This window comes from Oryzias latipes, chromosome 17, assembly GCF_002234675.1.
Source record: "Oryzias latipes chromosome 17, ASM223467v1".
Lineage (NCBI taxonomy): Eukaryota > Metazoa > Chordata > Actinopteri > Beloniformes > Adrianichthyidae > Oryzias > Oryzias latipes.
Genome location: NC_019875.2, coordinates 21033183 through 21052606, shown reverse-complemented (window position 1 = coordinate 21052606; position 19424 = coordinate 21033183). Strand labels below are relative to the sequence as shown.

The 19424-nt window shown below is 45.7% G+C and overlaps 1 protein-coding gene across 3 annotated transcripts in view; it reads right to left on the bottom strand.

Moving 5' to 3' along the window:
- Nucleotides 1–616: 616 nt before the first annotated feature.
- The window catches only part of chd7 (chromodomain helicase DNA binding protein 7), an 83949-nt gene continuing 65141 nt past the window's right edge, over nucleotides 617–19424 (bottom strand). For all 3 annotated transcript variants that reach the window (XM_023965274.1, XM_023965276.1, XM_023965275.1), the window contains exons 24-41: nucleotides 18393–18592; nucleotides 17245–17404; nucleotides 15165–15254; nucleotides 12442–12545; nucleotides 10091–10220; nucleotides 9417–9523; nucleotides 8877–9294; nucleotides 8587–8795; nucleotides 6782–7759; nucleotides 6488–6654; nucleotides 5861–6112; nucleotides 5575–5745; nucleotides 4597–4833; nucleotides 4312–4524; nucleotides 4090–4230; nucleotides 3902–4006; nucleotides 3652–3832; nucleotides 617–3575 (exon numbers count right to left, since the gene is read on the bottom strand). In XM_023965274.1, coding sequence (XP_023821042.1) covers nucleotides 2557–3575; nucleotides 3652–3832; nucleotides 3902–4006; nucleotides 4090–4230; nucleotides 4312–4524; nucleotides 4597–4833; nucleotides 5575–5745; nucleotides 5861–6112; nucleotides 6488–6654; nucleotides 6782–7759; nucleotides 8587–8795; nucleotides 8877–9294; nucleotides 9417–9523; nucleotides 10091–10220; nucleotides 12442–12545; nucleotides 15165–15254; nucleotides 17245–17404; nucleotides 18393–18592 — 4882 coding nt within the window. In that variant the 3' untranslated portion in view covers nucleotides 617–2556. The remainder of the gene's footprint in view (nucleotides 3576–3651; nucleotides 3833–3901; nucleotides 4007–4089; nucleotides 4231–4311; nucleotides 4525–4596; nucleotides 4834–5574; nucleotides 5746–5860; nucleotides 6113–6487; nucleotides 6655–6781; nucleotides 7760–8586; nucleotides 8796–8876; nucleotides 9295–9416; nucleotides 9524–10090; nucleotides 10221–12441; nucleotides 12546–15164; nucleotides 15255–17244; nucleotides 17405–18392; nucleotides 18593–19424) is intronic.

Sequence of the window (19424 nt, the reverse complement as noted above, 5' to 3'; positions counted from 1 at the left end):
GGGAGAAATATATTTCAAACAATACAGGAACAAGAACATCATAATAATGTAATAGATGATCATAGATTGAATATATGAATGGTTCACTACCAGAAAACTGATGCTTATTTAGCTTCATGAAACAGGAGGAATCTAGTATATTATATGAATAATTATTCAGGTAAACGGAACTTAAAGAACATGCCAACGATTCAACTAAACTGTTTATATCACTTCAAATCACTAAATCCATTGAATTTTTCCTCCTCTGACGCTTTTGAACCATTTTGTTCAGGGTGGTGTACTGCTACATTCACACTGGTCATGTGACACACATTCAGGAACAGTCTGTTAAAAGAAAATAAGTAGAAATGGCATACAAATCGCAACTAAGTGCAAGTCACACCCCACGGTCATCTGGAAAAAAAAATGCAATGAATGCTCAAAAAAATACGGTGCCATTTTCTGGGACATTTCTGTACATAAAATCTTTCAATCTCTCTAAGTCTGGTTATCACAGAACTGCGCGCGAACAAACACATGCTGGTGCTACTGTAGCTTCAGCTACAACAAAACCAGAAACTGCATGCAATCCTCTCCACAACTGAAGAGTGAATGATGAGACGGAAGCACTTGGTTGGTTTCCTAGGCGAATATCATGATTCACTTTTATTAAAAGCATCATAGCTACAATTCATCATACATGATGTCTCCAAAAAACAAAGGAAAAAAAACACATTTACATGGTATGTCTGTAAACTTCAAGGCTAGATAAGAAATTTGAGGTAATGCTCTTCAGCTTGCTGGCTAAAAGTAACAAAAAGTCCTTTTTTTTTCAAGAAAAGTAGCTAAGTAATAAAGGTACCTGATTACTTTTTACTCTTTAACACCAGTGCATTAACAGGAACAGAGTGAGACGAGACTGATTGCAGTACTTCATAGTCATGGTTACTACAGTTTGTTACGTTTAGTTTTTCATTTCATATGACACTTGTGGCTAATCATCTCGTGTGTGTCGGGAGAGAACATTCAAAAGCTGCCTCGGTTATTGCTGTGTCAGCGTTTGAGAGGAGGACGGCCGCCGTCGTCGCGTCTCCTGCATATGCTGGCTGTGATAGCGAGCGTGAACGAGAGCGGGCCGCAGCGCCTGTTTGAACGTTCTTTCAAATATTTGAACCCCTTGGTTTTTTTTTTCTCAGACACTTGAACTGGCCTTTGGGAAGCGGGGAGGGCGGGGGCAGCAAATCAAGCACCACTCGTGCTTTTCAAGTATCCCAAACTAACGGCCAGAGTCGAACTCTATACTTTAATGTCGATTTTCAACTCTGTGCAGGGGCGGGGGGGGGGGGGGGTCTCAGTCCTGTTTTTGGCCAGAACTGGTGTCAGTGTGTGTGACTAGAGCAACAGTCTCATCAGAGTAGGTCACCTTGGAGCAGCACTTGGTCTGGAACTACCGGGATGTGAACATTTTTGTGGCAGCGACGGAGGGGGAGGGACCAAAAAAAAAAAACATCTTAAAAACCTGAAATTTCACATCCCTGTGTGGACCAGCGCTCCCATTTCATTCACAAAGTCCTCCAACGGAGGACAGCTGGTTTCAGTAGCATGAAGCGGACCAATCAGAAGGCCTGATTGGCGGCAGACCCGGCCCGCCTATCCACCCCTTACACTGAAAAACCGGCCGTCTCGCGGGGGGAGGATTCGGATGTGGCAGTAGGAAGGAGGTGCGACTGGTTTTCAGTGTGGGACTGGGTTTAACAGTATCGGTTCGGCGGACTCATCGGGAGCACGCGTACTCAAAAAGGAAGAGTTGTTTGCAGGTGGGTGGGGGTCCTCGAAGATACAAGTACACAAAATAAAGGGGCTTAGTGTGTAGTGGTAGACACCTGAACAAGAAATCAAGTACGTGTCCGGATGTGCGAGACAGAAACTGAGCTTCATCTCATCATTTATTTTCCTCATCAGAGTCTACCTGGTCTGATATGTGAGAACTACAAAAAAAAACAAAAAAAAAAACAGCTCAGTCAACTCCATTACCCACAATTCCTTTTGCAGCAGCTTTGTCAGACAGACAGCCGGTTTCGCTGTAATGCCGTTTTATCTTTTGAGAACTGATGTCAGAAAAAGCACGAGACGTGGCGTTTTTCTTGGCTTAATGAGACGCTGCTAACAACAACAAAAAAAAGAGGAGGCAGAAAAATAAAAAGACTCAGGAGCTGAAAGCAGCAATAATAATATAATAATAATAGAAGCACTATTGGAAACTTGTGAAATCCTATCTGAGAGGAAAAGAAAGAACGAATCTTTAAGAAGCAGAGCTGCGAGCGGCGGAGGTTTTCCCTGACTACACTATCAATCAGAGAGATTTAACTTAACACAAACACACCTGTCCTCTCTGACGCAGAGTAAATACACCTGGCCAAACAATAAAGACAGAAGGAAAAATCATAAAAAAACAACAAAATAACAGAATTCATAATAGTTTGGATATTTGTGGAGGCGTGTAAACGTGGTGGGGGGGTTCAGAGGGGAGGAAATGTTCAAGGCCGGTCAGTTTCATGTTCAGTCACTCCTGCCCTACTGTGGAGACTCTGCTGCCTCTTCCTCGTTCTCCTCCTCCTCCTCCTCTCCTTTTTCTTCAAGAGTGGGCCGTTCGGCTTCACCGCTCGTCTCCCCCTCAGCCAAGTCCCTCTGTCCCCCTCCCTGTGCGTCCTCGTCCTCCTCCTCTGCCTCCTCCTCCTCTTCCTCGGCTGCAGCTTTCGCTTCCCCCTTCTTGTCCTCCTCCTCCTCCTCCTCTTCATCCCTTGAGGCGGTCGGGGTCGAGGCGCTGCCGCCCAGCGCTCCAGCCATGGCGCTCTGCAGCTCAGCCAGGGTGGAGGCGGCGGGGAAGCCAGGCAGGCTGAGTCCTCCGAGGCCCGGGGGCAGGAACATGGAGGGGTAGAGGAGACCAGGAGCCATGGTGGAGATGAGGAAAGGGTTGAATGCCAGTGAGTTGGCAGACATGCCGGCAGCAGCCAGCAGGGCGGCGGCATCGCCGTTGATGGAAACATCTGTCGATGAGTCTGCGGCCGGCAGCTTCACCGCTCCGTCGCCGGCTGATTTCTGCATCCCCTCTGAACCACTCTCGCCCTCCATCTTCCTCTTCTTCGTCTTCAGCCCCTCCTCATTTCCCCTGGCCTCTTGCTCATCCTCTAACACCTCATCACCATCATCTTCATCTTTCTCCCCTCTCTTCCTCTTTGCGGTCTCCTCACCGTCAGCTCCCTCTGCCTCCATTGTTCCGTTGCTCGCCACCGCCGTGGTGACGGTGGAGTTTGTTGCCGAGGGGGCAGCGGAGGCCGTCGCCAGGTTTCCGGCGAAGAGCCCACCGAGGCTGAACATGTTCGGGAGGGCAGCCATGTTGGGCAGGCCTCCCATACCTGGCAGCATGAGGGGCAGCATGGAGGCAGCGGCGGCGTTGGCAGCACTCTGCTTGGGGTCGGTGGGAGGAGGGAAGGCCATCAGCCCAGCAGCCAACTGGAGAGACTGGAGGCTCTGGAGAGACGACAAGTCCATCCCTCCAAACAGGCTGTTGAGGAGCAGAGGGTTGATTCCTCCTGCAGACAAAGGCAGACTTAGCACGGAGCAAACACACATTCTGTTCCTGCAGGTGTGTGAGACGCTTCAGGTCACCTGCTGATGAAGCAGCAGACGCCAGTGACGCCTGCGCAGCCTGAGCCGCAGCGGCTGCCTGGGCAGCGGCGGCCGCTTTTGCAATCTCAGATTTGGGTCGTCTGCCCCGTCGGCGCACACCCTCCTCCCTGACGACCGGGCCGGTCAGAAGTCGGTCAAACATGGCTTCAGGGAGGAAACCCTGAAAAGAGGATTTCTGTTAGAAGGAGTTCAAACCACTCGGAGTCCATCGGCCCTAATGGATACAAACCGATTGCTTGACTATCTCTGTCCAATCGGGCGCAATGGAAAACTCAGGGTTTTCCAGCAACCACCTTGGAAGCTCCTTCATTGGTGGAGCCATAGCTCCGCCCATCTACAAAAAGGAAGATAAAAGGTGGTTTAGGAGACTAATTCACTTAAAAATAAACCTTAATCACTTCTCAAACTCGTTTTCACCTTGCGTCCATTTCGTCTGTTCACCACCGGGACCCTCTCATCCCCCGTCAGGGTGTTGATGTCGATTTTGTTTGGGTTTCGACAGCGGTGGCGTTTCTGCTTCGGCTTAGAGAACTGAGACAGCAGCATCTCCTCACTCTTCTGTAGGAAAGCAAAGAAGCAAAAGGAACCGTCAAGTCAAACTGTAGCCGACACCGGCTGATGGAAATGAGGAGCATTTACTGGTGTGAATCCTGGCATGTCCATGTAGGAGGGGTGCTGCCGCAGCCACTCTCCGAGGTCTTTGTTGGAGATCGCCGTCTCCTCTTCCTCCATGCTGCCTGACGCCAGCGATCGGGCGCTGGGGCTCTGCTCGGGGACACTGTGGCCCCTGTGGGGGTGGGCGACTTCCTGAACCGAATCCAAAGCCGCAACCTTCTTTTCATCCACATCCTCCTGCACACATAGGACAATGTTAGCGCGAGAGCTGGAGATGACACCTGCTGTCAGGATAACTCAGCTACACACCCCCCCTCCGGTCCTCTTGTTCCCCATGAACAGCAGCTCCAGGCCCTCCACATTTTTCCTGCGGCCTCGCCTCCTCCTTATCATGGGCAGGTCGGCCTCCAGCGAACCATTGGCTCGGTGTCCAGAGGACGGCACTTGCTGCTGCAGCAGCTCCATCTGAGCCTTCAGGGAGGGGTTCGTCAGAGTATTGGGGAAGCCAGAAAACGACGGAGAGGCCTTGTGGTGATGGTGCACCCCCTGAAGTGAAGGGAACCTTTCAGTAAATCAAACATGCAAAGCCTCTTTCATGCAGACGCTTCTGCGGCGCATAAAAAGTGTACGGTTCCACAGAGAACAGCAGTGAAGACGCCTTAGAGGCGTCTTCACTGCTGTTCTCTGTGGAACTGCACACTTTTTACGCCGTGCATAAAACAAATTTGTTTAAACCGACAGATTCCTGTTTGCACCTGCTATGGTAATCACAGACATCAAAAGACCTCAGAAGTTCTCCTACAGTGTGGAAGTTGAGGTTCCTGAGCTTTTCTTTCCCATCATGCAGGTGGTGTTGATGCAGCCTCAGGACAGGTAAAACACACCCAAAGGACTGCTCTCTCTCATTCATAATTATAATATAAGTCAGCAGATGAAAAAGCTTGAAGGTTTGACGTGGAAGCTTCAACAGCAGCTCATCTGAGCTGGCATCGGGCTCACAACTGTTTGGCTGGAAAGCTCCAATGTTGGTGACCCTTTTTGTTGCACCGATAATGCCAGGTTGGGTGTGTGAGAGGCTGTAAGCCGGTGGGAGGGCCCCTAAACAGTCCCGCCCACAACTCAAAGGGCGAATTTGTTAAATACTGCCTCTCTGCAGAAACTGTCAGACTGTTTTTTGTTTGTTTTTTACATTTTGGCTAAAAACTGAATGATTATGATAAAAATACCACTGGGAATGCTTTTCCAAAAGGTTAAAAGATGACTGGAGTGGGAGTTTTAAGTGAGCACCTTGGTGAGGTCTATCGCTTGGTTCTGGGACTCGGCGGCAGCGTGGCTCTCCCTGAGCTGAGCCACCATCTCCATCAGGTTTCTCCTTTTGGCTGCCCTCTCCGCTTCAATCTCAATCTTTCTCCTCCTCCTCCTCCTCTGACGAGGCACCGTCAGGCTTAGAGCGTCCTCCTGCAACGTCAGGTCAAAAGTTACTTCTGGGAGGGGTAAAGACAGCCAAAGGGTTCAACGCAGGCCGATTGGCGAGCGTTCAGGTAAAAACTATGAGGATGGCACAATCGCTCACATGAATCTGCGGTGACGCCCTGTCTTCACTGCCGCTGTACGGCGTATGGATGCCAGCCATCGTCAGCTCCACCAGGCTCCGCCTCTGCAACGGACTCTCCGTCACCATGGATACAGCTGCTGTGGTTGCCGTGGAGCCGTGACCTGGAATGAGGTTGCTGGGGAAGTCAAAGACGTGGCGTCTGTTGACAGGCCACTTCCCCTTCAGGACCGCCTCGCAGATGTTGTCCATCCTGTTGATCATCACTCGATCCTGAGAGGTCAGCAGTGGAGAGAGGTGGCGGATTATTGGGCCAGCACTTCTCAATATAAGTTTACCTCAACTCCATGTAGTTCCTAAAAGTATAAATTCTACAAAAACATTCTTAAATCTATTATAATTCCTCAAAGGTGCTTAAAAACAACTACTAAAGTAAAACTGATAATTCAATCTGTGGATGTAAAGTTTAAACAGCTGATAATATTTCTCAGCTACATTTATTGAAATTCACCGACAGGCCCAAACTTAGTGTCCACTCAAGCTATGTTCACAAAGCCTTTGGCAATGTGCGCTTACAGGAAAAATCTATATAAACAAGTGTAAATGCGAATTTTGGACTCTTGTGTAGCTATGGAAGTTTTCACTCACTTTAGGCCAAAAGGAGAAAGCATAGGCACGGTCCTGCAGAGCCTGCAGTGCAGAGGTTTCTGCCAGGTCGTCGGGGCAAAACCCATCTCTGGTCTCATCCCGAGCAGACATGCTCAGAGACGCGATGCTCTCCTCATCAAAGTTCTTCTGCTCTGACACGGCGCTCACTGTACGGAGAGAAAGAAGATGCATTAAAGCCTACAGAGCATACGAGCTCATGCCTTTCTCTCCAGAAGAAAACCCCCTTCTGTGTGGAAATCAAGCAGAACAAAGTCACTTATTCTGTTGAGATACCTTCAGCTTGCGAGGACTTCTCGGATTTGTCGTCATCATCCAGCCTCTCCTCTTCCTCCTCCTCCTCCTCTGGGCTTCTTTCTGTGTCAGCTGACTTTGGTGTTTTGGGGTTCTCCGGGTTATCCCTGTCTTCTTCTTCCTCGTCAGTCGTTTTGTGGACCAGCTCTACTTTACCAGCGGTGGCTGCATCTTCTAGGACCTCAGAGCTGGTGTCCTTCTGTTTTCCGTCTTCAGGCATCAGGGTTTCGACCGTTAAATCTTTTTCTGATTTGAAGGCTTCCTCTTCTTCACTGCGTTCCTCTCTATGCGCTTCCGCCTCCTGGTTTTCCACCTTCAGCTGGGTCTCTTCGGTCTTGACCTCCTTCATTGGTGAACCGAGTGTCTCGTCTTTCATTTCATGGACTTCTCCCCGATTTCCCTCCAGATCACAGCAGGTTTCTGTCTTGATGCATGAAATGCTGTCGACGTCTTCTCCTTCAGTTTTGATATTCATTTCCATCTCTGCCCTCTCTTCATCCATGTTCACGTCTTTCCCCTCCATCTCCCCCTCTTTAGCGGCAGCTTCAGCAGCAGCTGCAGCGCTCGCCAGTTCTGCGGGGGTCAGAAGAGGAGCAGAAGCTGCTTCCGTGCCAGCTTTGGCAAGTTCTCCCTGAGCTCCGACGCTAGCACCAGCCCCTCGCTGACTGGTATAGCGCTGGTGGGCCTCCAGGAAAGCCAGCGAAGGGTCATTTAAGATGTGATAATCAGTGCGGCTCACACCGTGCTTAGAGGCTCCCACTAGAAGGTCCCGGTCGTGGCGGCCACACTCCCACCACTCTGGGAGGTCTTGGGAGGGCTGGCAGAGCTTGAGGCGCTCTGCGAGCAGCGGGTGAGGCAGAACCTGCTCTCTGATGCGGCGCAGCAGCTCGATGCGGTACAGGGTGCGGGAGGCCCGCTCCTCTGTGATGGGGTCGATGATCAGGGTGGGGTCTGGAAGTTCTGAAAATTGAGGAAACAGCAAAGTTATTTCTCAGATCATCAAAGCGACTTCCTGGAGTAGGGCTCTCGCCATCTGTTCCAGAAAAAAACGAGAATATTATTGACATCTGAGATTGCTGATTTGTGATCTTTATAAATAGTATTATATAAAGATGCTCTTCAAGGAATGTAATATCACTAAAACTGGAGAATGGAGCTGGATTTTAGGTACATATACTAAACAAACCAAATGCGCTACTGTCACAGGAAGTGAATAAATCTTCAAAGTAAAGGTTCTCATAGTCAAAGTAAAGCCATACGTTGTTTGTATTAGATTAAAAAAAGAGACTGGAGTTCAGTTTATTGAGATAAGTTCTAAAATGACAATTTTGTTTTAAATGTAGTCAAAAATTTGAATAAAAAAAATACAATAAAAATGAAATTAAGATTATTATGAAAATCTGTACAGCAATTATATGACGTCCTGAGTATCTGCTATCATGGTGGAGAACCCGTACCAGAGTGCGTCTATTGGAAAAACACGTGTCCGTTTAGATTGTTTACAGCTGAAAAAGACCAGGAAGTTGACAGAAAACCTTTATGTGACATTGTCTGTGACAAATATTTCCTCCTTTTTCGAAATCTTGTGATTTATCAGTTATGTATTGTTGTTTCTGATCTAAATAAAATGTCTAATTGATTGTGATTAAATATATAGTTATTTTCATGCATCCAGTGAAAAGCAGCCATATTAGAAAGTATGGTCGAGGTTCAATCTGTGACACGATTTCAACATGAATCGCCACCCAACGACCCCTCGCCTTATGGAGGAGATGCAGCCATTTTACCTGCTTCATTTTTGATCTGCATCCTGCACACGCGCTTGCACATGGCGATGAAGGAGTAGTAATATTTCTCCAAGCTCTCGTCCGTTTTCTTGTCGAGTCGAGCGAAAGCCCTAAACTGCGTCCAGTCGAACTTCTGCCTCTGGGTGTCAAAGACGACCCCAAAGGTGGAAATAACGCGGTAGAAATCTGCCTCCTCGCGCCGCGTCCATCTGCAAAATAAAAAAACGGTTTGTTTGTTTTAGTCCATTTACTAAACCCACCAAACGATCATTTGTTGAATGTTACTCCACCTTTGTCGTCTCTCTTTGTAGTACATGGCTCCATCAGTCATCAGGGAGCTGGTGGTCATCACTGGGGAAGCTTCTGCCAGGAACTGAGCACCTTTGGCAAAGTATGCACCTCCCTTAGCCAAATACGGCCCTCCTTCTGTTATGAACACCCCCGCGCCATCTTGGATGTAAGATGTTGCGGCTCCACCGGCTTCAGGAACCAGGGCAATGGAAGGCAGGAACTCCCTGCGTCGTCGACGGCGACCATCGGGCCGGCTGAGCGCCTCCTGGCGGAGCTGCTCTCTCCGGTTGGAGCGCTGGTAAGCCGTGATCAGACGGCGCAGGCGGGCTGTCAGAGCGGAGGCCGCTGGCCAGTAGAGTCGCTCATTGGAGCCAGAAGCCCCGCCCACAGAAGGTTGACCATTTTCTCCTGATTTAACTGTAGTGATGGAAAACGATAGTGATGACTCTGCACATTGAAAAGCCAACTCCAACATCTTCATTTGGATTTCTCTGTGGAACAAGTGTCATCATTTGATAAGAGTTTGCTTCCACACCCACCTTCAGCCTCCCCCTCCACCATGTCATCCAGTGGAGAGTTGGTAAAGTCATCCATGTCATCTTTGAAAGGCATTCGGAGCGGCTTGTACTCTGGATCCTCATCCTCACTGGAGAATTCAAAGAACGAGCAGATATGTTCTTATGCCCACTTTAAGAATCGAATCATCGTTGACGAACATCAACATCAAGTATAAGGTGTAATGACTGATCGACTTAATCGATCAGTCGATTTATATCATGTTAAATAAAACTAAATTTATTTCAAAATGAAATGAATCGATTATAATCGATGTTGGACCGACCATCACAGAGGACAACACACACATGATTGTAGCAAGAAATGATCAAGCCGTCACCGATGGGTGGACACTTGGAATTTTGCAAAAATGTGACCATACAGTGTGGTATAATGCTCCAATATTGTTCGGTCTGGAATTATCCGAGTCTCACTGGTAAAAGTTTTGGCTAAAGATGTTGTGGATCGATTTCACGTCAGTAAATCAGATTGCTCAAAGTGAACTAATTACAATGAATCGAATAAAACTTTGACATGAATGGAATCAGTAAAATGAACGGTTACACGGCTACTTGTGCAGGCGAGTTATAAAACCTCATGTGTGATATGGAAACCTTCTAATACGAGGACTGGAGAGTGAGGAGGCGGTCTCTCTTACCCCTCAACACCATCTGCCATCATGTCAGATCCCCTTTGCTCAGCGGCGATCGCTTTGGCGTCTGGCATGCCTACTCGCTCCAAGAAACACAGGGTGGGGTCGGCGCGCATCGAGTTGTACTTCTCATAACCTGAAAACAAAGACACAAGGACTGTTGATTGCTAAACTCGTGCACAAAGAGCAAAAAAGCCATCCAGTCCGCCTCAGAGACACTTACTGGTTACTTTTTAGTAAACATTGGCTAAAAGCAAACTCTTAAAAAGAGAGAGGACAGTAAGTTGTGCTTTTTAAACTCAAATGGGAGGCCGAGCTCTTTAGAGTCCAACACAAAGTCAGACGCACACAGCATCCATATTAGATGAAGGAACACAAAAACAGCAGCAGAAGGGCAGACCCCAGGAGCCAGCTGCTGACAAGACAGCCTCTGAGCCCGTGTGTGCTTGTGTTCTGCATGTGTGCTGATCCAAGCCAGCCTGCAGGTGCTTATTTGTGCTGAAGAGAAAGACGGCGAAAGCAGGCAAACGTGTGTGCGTGGAGTTTGTGAAAGTGAGCTGCTGTGGGGAAGAAACTGTGCGTGTCTGTCCGTTAGGAGCGTTCAAGCAGAACAGATTAGAACGTGCAGATCCTACAGAGACGTCGGGAAGGAGGGGGGGCCAGAGACCAGACTTTAAACACCCACTTTGATGAAAATCCTGTTTTGGGGGATTTTAACATGTCCTTGTTGCATTTTCTGAAGATGGTCATATATTAAGACAATTAAGCTCATTTTTTAGTCAAATACTTGTGAATCAGAAACAAAGCACTTTAGAAAAAGCCTGTCGGTGTGACATAGAAGCTACAATTGGAAGCCACAAGCTTCCCGTCCTCTGCTCCATTCTGATGAATCCACTTGCAGACGAACAGATTCATGTACATATTCATTTTCATCATACAAGCTGGCATCCGGCTCAAAACTGGACAGCCGCAATATTGCTCACCGGTAATGTTAGGTTGGGGATGCGAAGGGCTGTAAGCTAGCAGGAGAGCACATAATCAGATGGAGGATAGGAAGGAGGCGGGCTTACTTCAAGGCAACAGTACCGCTCACAAATCAGAGGCAAATGGTAAATGGCGTATACATTTATTGCGCTTTAAGTCACAGTACCATTCACGCACACATTCACACACTAATGGCGGCTCCGATGGCGCCAACCTTTAACTACCAGAGGCAATGTGGGGTTCAGTGTCCCTTCCAAGGACACTTTGTCAATTCTGGATTTTAATAATTGACAAAGTCTCTTGGATAAGAGGTGAAACGTCTTCCAACTTTAAAAACTAAGTCCAGATGACAGCCCCTAAACCTACCACTATGAAGGAATCAACCTGGATGAATGAGAGTCTTCATAGACATGGGCGAGCAAGGCGGGAATCAAACCTGCAATCTTCCCATCAGAGGTGACCGGCCGTGGTAGGGCGGGGCGGCTATCCCCCTAATTTCCAACGAACTACAAATTTTGGCTAAAACGACAATCATAATTCAATGACCCCTGGGAACGCTTTTAAAATGATCGGAGCAGGAATTAAAAAATATAAATTAAAAGCATAAGGGGAAAAAAGATAATGTGAATGCATATGCAGGGGTGGAGGGCAGAGGAGAAAGATTGAGGAGGGCCGCAGGAAAACATCACCGCCTCTCCTCTCCACCACATTTCAATTAGGAAAGATGTAAGGCATTGTTCCTAACCGTCGCTCTGTCTTTCACAGAGCTCTGCGCCCGCAGCCAAACGTTAATCATCGGGCCTTTATAGGCCATCACTCTTCTGTATGTTCACCATTGTTTTGTGTGCCTGTGTGTGTCTGCTCACAGCTCAGTGTGAGTGTGTGTTGGTCCCCCTGAAGGGCCTCACTGGTGAATAAGGATTATGATTAAGGGGTGAGCGCTATTGTGTTGCACTGTGTGTGCTTATGTGCGAGTGTGTGTGTGTGTGTACTAATTGAATCATAGAAGGTGGCAATGATGGAAAAATTATGACAATTATTCCAAATTAATATGAATGAGGGTCTGAGTCCAAGACAAACTGTAACATTTCCAAACAGGCAGCACTGAGGTGACGCAGCGCTAAAGACTGCCATTCAAAAGCTCAGATGAACCTTGTTGATAACATTAACACCTGTATCACCTGTGCGCTCTCACGGCCGGCAGTGAAAACAGCCATCGATATGCTAAGCCTGCCAACTGAGCGCAGCCGTGACGAAGCCAACCAACCGGGAGAAGCAAAAGTGGGCGGTGCCTGCACTCACGCGGCATCACAGTGATGTGATGCAAGCAGCTGGCCTGAACACATGTGTTATGATGCGAATTCTTCTATTACCGTGTTTAAAGACGCCGACGAGCAGGGACTTGTCAGCTTCGCTGTCCCACCAGTCTGCTGGGACCTCGGCGTGGAACGGCTGAGGAATCCAGACGTCCAGCATGCTGTGGAACAGAAACAACCAGCTCAGCACTTTCTCCAGTAAAAAGATCAAGTTACAATTTTAAGGTTAAAACATGAACAACAGTAAAGTAAATTATATGACCAAGTGTAAAGTGGACTGATCTAAATATTCTGGTTTGAATGCTTGCTGTTTAAAGATCTTTGCTCATGATTCTGAGATTCCTACCGCCGATTGGAGCAGCTCACTTAAAGCTTAAGGCAAGCAGAGGGTGAGATCTTAATCTAGATGAGTTGAAGCGGAGATGTTGAAGCTGCTGGTCCGGGGAAGCGCAGAGTAAGTAGGGAGAAGTTTAAATTAAGTTTCCACAGGGAATCAGAGGATAAGCTTGGATCACTGATGAGGGATTATTGGAGATACAGTATTATGAGATTCAGCCAGACGAGGCCCCGTATCATGTTTTTATGATGCTTTTTCCAGACAAATTGGATGAAGACAGAGCTGCACGGTGACGCTGTGGTTAACGCTCGTGCCTCACAGCGAGAAGGCCCTGGTTGAATCCCAGGGCCTTCTCTGGACCCTTCTGTGTTCCCCCCCGTTCATATGGGGGTTTTCTCCAGGCACTCCGGCTTCCTCCCACCGTCCACAAACAGGCTTCACAGGTTATTTGGCATCTCTAAAGTGCCCCTAGATGTGAGTAGGTGTGGGAGTGATTGTCTGCCCTGTGACCTGTACAGGGTGTACCCCGCCTTTGCCCAACAGTAGCCGGACCAAGCTCCGGCAACCCCCTGACCCCGAAAGGGATTCAGGGTTAAGAAAATGGATGGATGGCTGGACAGAGCTGCATAGTGTGAAGAAGGGGAGATTGCAGAGCTAGTGAAAGACCCAATCTGATGAACATTGCGTTTTTGGTGTTTATAACATGATGAAGGACATATAAAGAAAATGAAGCTTAAAACCTTCAAGGGAAAACCGGTGGCAGAGCTAGAACATTTTCTATGAGGAGTTTAACTAAATGCTTTTTTATTTTTTTGTTATGCTTAAAGAAGCTCGTATTGAAGATTTATTGATCTTTGTCAATATTCACACTTAAATTAGACTTAAAAATTGGGGGCAAGTAGGAGGGGCAAAGCTTAGCTTGCCACCCTTTCGCTCCGTTCCTGACGAACTTTATAAAACCAAAAGCAAATATAACTAATTAAATCCATTAATCTATATTTTTTCACACCATTTCTTTATATTTTGGACAAAAAAACCCTTCTTTTTAAGTGAAAAAAAGGAAAAATTTAATTTGATTTTCAAACAATTTTCATTGTTTTCAGTGTAAATCATTCTGTTATGCAAAACAAACAAAATTGTTTTTGTTTGGCAAAAATATGGACATTTATTCCAATTTTGTTGAACTGCAAATTGATTTGTAAACTTGCGAATCAGATTCATGGAAGTAGCTTTGCAGAGATACCCAGCCTCGAAAAAAAAATACAAAGCTAACGTTGCCGTTTATTAACCTATTTTAAAGGCAGAATATTTTTTGCCAAGTCTATCCAGTTTTCTATGCGGGTGCCGCAAAAGTCAAAATATCGTTTTTATGCCCCAAAACTCCCCCTTGCAGCTAAATTTCAGTTGTAGCAACAAGAAAATTCTAAAAAACAAATTGCCATCCATTATGTGCAGAGAATGGCATTTCCAGTGAGTTACTCAGAGAAAGGGTGTGATGCACAATGGAGGCAGAAAGATGGGGGGGGCGAAGGGAAGAGAGAAGAAACCAGGGAAACATCCCTTATCTCTGCAAACAGCAGCATGCCTGGCCTTGGCAATGCACACAGACAAACGTGAGCGCGCCAAGACTGGCATGCTAAATCCCTCTGGCATATGTTGGCACGATGGCACCCCGTATGCTCTGGTCTGGCACGCGCTCACAAACACACATGCGCGACCGCCACCGTACCCGGTTGAACGGGGGGAGGGACAAAGAGGAGGAAGTGGAAGAGAGCAACTTTGAGTGCACGTGCTCCAGATTATAAATTCATCCACATCTGGGTGGAGGGTGAGAGGGGGATGGGAGATGAGAGTAAAGTGCAGAGAAAGAAAAACGGACGGACAGATGGTGAGAAGAACCCAACGACGAGACAAAGAGCATTTAAAGTGAGCAGCTCGCGTAACCTTTGCGGCGGCGGCTCCTCAACGCTGACGCCGCATCATACCAGGAAATAGGGGATTAGAGAATCTAAATAGGTCAGATGTGATATAGCTAGTTTTCTCCGGATAGATGTCAGTCAGAATAGAAAGAGCCATGCCAAAGAGGCCAGTAGAACAGACTCAAATACACCCTAGTAATAATTCATCACACATCCTTGAAAATATCAATTTGAGGCATCAAAGACAAAAAAATGTCTTTAATCCCTGTTCAAATATATTTTGTATATAAGGAAAATGGCTCAGCCTAGGATTGTTTTTTTCCCTTGCCAGTTAGTGAGAGGTTGTGGGAAGCTGAATAATAAAGGATGGACAGTCACAAAAATGACTTTCTGTGACTCCCATAAAATAACCTGTCAGGACTAAGATGTTTAAAATCTAGATCCTATGGATTGAAAAGGAAACTGAGATACAAATAGGAAAATAGGCTTTTAAAAGACTAGTAAATGGAAAGAGCTGTACAAACCTGGAGTCTGCTCCGTCCAGGATGCGCTCAGCCTGATCCCCGATGACTTCCTGTCGCAGGTAATAAAGCATTCGTACTCTCAACAAAACCCTAAAACAACAAAAAAAGACAAATGTCAGTGAAGCTTTTCTTTACTTAAACATAAGACTGTTGGGGCTAAGAAAACAAAAGACAAGACAAAAACTAACAAGCTTTCATTTAAACTATTAAATATACCATTTATTCCAGTTTTCAATAAAATCTGTGACCTTAAAATATTTACGTTTAGGGGTGTGGAAATTAATTGACATAAAGAATCAATCGATTTTTATTCCTACGATCCAACCAGATCAATCTGCCTGAGGCATGCTGTTAATCGAATTGACCTATATTATAATATAATTTCAAAATGAAATAAATTGATCTTGGAAAATACCATTTGGACCGAGGAACGCCGGCTTATTTTAGTATAACTCAAAAAAGACCATCACACATGATGGCAGCAAAACATGATCAAGACATCAGTCCAGTCTTTGCAAAAACATGTGACCATTCAGTGTGGTAGAATGTTTTGGATTATTTTGATGTAGGAAAACAACACTGGGCTGAACTTTATGAAACTGAAATGTGAATGGATTTACCGTTTACTTGTTTTTTGAACACATATTTAATTTACGCTCGTACATGGATGTCTTAACAGAGGACATGAAGTTGGCTAATGTTAGGGTAGAAGATGTCCATGATAGAGTGAGGTGGAAAAGGATGATTCGCTGTGGCGACCCCTGATGGGAAAAGCCGAAAGAGAAAGAAGATTTAATTTACGCTCGATTATCTTGCAAGAAGTACGAGGAATCTGGAAAACTTCAGCTGCTCTGTTCAGAACCCAGATATTTATCTGTGAGTCTCACTGTTTGAAGTTTTGGCTAAAGATGTCCAGAATCAAGTTCAGGTCAGTGAATCAGGAAGGAATCAGATCGTTTAAAAAGGAACAAAAATAAACTATAAATCATATCGTCAACCATAAATTATGACATGAATCGTTAAAATCAATCATTGCACCCCTATTGATTGAGTTCTGTTGTTCTGCATAGTTGAAACCAAATGTAAGATTTGTAATGAATTGCTTTTTGACAAAAACTCCATTGTGGTCTTCTTTGCACTTAAATGTTTTCTATCATTAATTATAAAAGCAGATCATCATTAAATGAACAAACTGTGGATTTTCTGCATTAGAAATTGTGTCAAACATCTCCCCCGCTTATATTAATCCACGTTTCCATGGATCACTCTGAGGAGAAGGCGAGTCAGATTTGATCTCCTGACACTGGGAGGTCTGCTTCACTGTAAACATTTGCCACCAGATTTGTCACCAGCATTTAATGCCAGTAATGGCATTTGTGGCAGAAGACAGAAGGGGAGAGGCGGAGGCTGAGGGGAGGAAATGAATGGACAGTGGATGGACAGAAATGATGGCAAAGTGCTAAAAGGGAGGGAGCACAAAGTTTGGAGAGGCGATGAAGAGAAGGGGGAGGGATGAAGACAGTCATTTGCAACTCCTTCTGAGTGTGTGTGTGTTTGTGCATCAATGGCATAACAAGTTGCGATGTGTGTTTGTTGGCAGGCTGTATGTGCTCATCCATCAATGTGCCAGGCCTGATTAGCCACACAACGCTGTGCTCCAGCCTAGCAGATGGCACCACATAATCACCCCCAAGTGTGTGTATGTGTGTGTGTGTGTGTCTGTTTGAGTGCGTCTTTCACCCACTTCCAACAGGTCTGCCTGCATAGCACCTGGCCTGGAACACATCCAGGCAGGCAGGCGCGCGCGCGCACACACACACACACACACACACACATGAACAACCCTTAAGAAAATAAAATACAAAAAAATCTCGGAAGTGAATCTGGGGGCCAAGAAAACACATCTCCGCAACAACAAGGCAGGAAGCTGACCACAGATAATGACTGATTGGTGTGTGTGTGTGTGGCCTTAGAAACAATCACTATAATTTGCCAATTCACATAAACCTTTAATATTTTCTGGGTCATTATCGGTTTTCTCTTGTTCTTGCTCACAAATGTCAGGTTTCAGTTGACATACTTGTTACAGTGATGCTTCAGATGTCGCTTATAACTGTCCTCCTGAAGTAAGTGGTCGGGGTTGCAGGTGGCCAACCAATCAGCACGCGGAGTTTGAGGAGGTGGAGCTGAGGGCTTCCCCTTCTTGCCCTTCCTGCCCCTAGGGACGGGGGTCGAGAGACCTGAACACGGAAGAAGACAGAAAGAGAAAAGATTTTTCAGCTGAAGGGTGGGTTCTTCAAAAGAAAATATGTTAAAAATAGAAAAATACCCAGAGATCAAATATACTACAAAATCATTTACATTTCCCCCCGAATTTTTTTATGCTGGACAAAGAACCTGTTTTTTTTGTATTCATATTTAAAATACTTTCATCCCATACATTTCATTAAACCAAGAAGTTTCTTGTAAATCTTATAATAAAATATATCACAATGTTATTTTGTCATTTTACTATTTACATCCTGTGTTTCAGCCTTTTAATTTCAATAAAAAACTTCAGAGGTAAAGCAAACAGAATAAAGTACTTGTGTAAAAAGCTTTAAAAAGTAGTTTTGTCAAACTTTTTCAAATAGTTGAATACGTTTTTTTATTAAATAATTCGTTTTTTTTGTCAGTACCTCAACATTTCCTTTAGCAGATAAATATTTCGTAAAAGCTGATGGTCAGGAATGGAGCTGATAAAAGGATTTCCTCTAATGAAGATGGGGTCTTCAGCTGTCAGTCATCCACGTTTCCTCTGACGCTGATACACTTTAGCACCCACTCCCATCATCTTTTGATTATAAAAGCATCCCCAGTTCTCTTTTAATTATATGCAGTTTTGAACCCTAATCAAAAAATCTTGTCATTTTTTAGGACATAGTTTCTGCAGAGCGGCAATAGTTCAACCGCGCCCCCCCCCTTCCTCTTAGCCACTGAGTAACAGAGTAACAAATGAGATCTTTTTCCAACTGTTTTTTGTCTGCTCCTGATTCACAACAATTTGAATATAGACATATTTCATGTCAGAAAAGACATTGTTCATCAGAGTGGGTCTTTAATGAAAATGAATAAGTGTGAAGTTTCTTTTCATCAGAGTGCTGAAGTTGCTGCTTCAGTCAAAAAAAACAGGAAGTACCAACAATGTGTATGTTTTGGTGTTGGGCTGAGGGCGTCTGTGTGCGTTACCGGAGTGATTGGTAAGTGTCCTGGTGGTGCCATCTTCACTCGGGGTGATCAGGTCCCAGATGAAGCTTTTGATGTTCTCATCTCCTCTGTAATGCAGCAGGCAATATGCCAGCAGAGCCCTGCAGATGGTTTCCACATCTGCCTCCTTTAGGGGGCGTTTGAAGCGACCGTGGGCCAGGATTTCACTCCATCTACCCCAGCTGCAGACACACGTTCACGTTAGTCCAACGTGGCAAAGAACAGGTAAGAGATTTTTTAAATGCAATTTCCCAACAGTGGATCAAGAAACAAACAGATTTTTAAAAAAAACACTCGTCTCTTAAAGCTGCATGATGCTAAAAAATAATTTGTCTTTTAAAGCGTTTAAAACAAAAAACTAAGAAGACCTTTTTTATTTTTAGAGTTTTTTAACAATACTGCTGACTGTTAAGATTTAAGGCTCAGAGTAAATATCAACTAAACAATAATAAGGTTCCCAAATCAGTCTGACAGTTTATAATTGTGAGCTGAGCTCCACCATTTCATGGCTGACACGACCTTCATCCTTCATGAATATTTACACAAGTCCAGATCATTTTGTCTCAAAGCCCTGACTTGTATCAAACACACGCTGATGAGTGCTGGGATGTCATTATGCGCTGCATTTTACCAGTATGCCGCCTTAACTGGTACTGGCATCTTAACTACTGCCACCCAAACACAGCCCAGTGTATGCGTTTTCATGGATCACAGCTCATCTCCCTCTGCGTCTCCCACACCCCTTCGGCTGGCGTAGAAGCCGAAATCCCTCGGATCCTCGTATTGGAAAAAAATGTTTAACTGCTGCTTTCCAATATTCACTGAAGCATGTGGGTTTCACTTGAATCCTTTATAGAAAGGCTAAAGTGGTGGGCGAGTGCAAGCGGGAGAGATTGACGATGAGAAGAGACAGCGGAGTGCTGAGCAGAGATGACAGGCTCAGTCAGACAGTGTATTTTTGTGTCCTACAGCCCCGGGGCACAAGGCTAGACTGTTACAACAACAATGCTGATA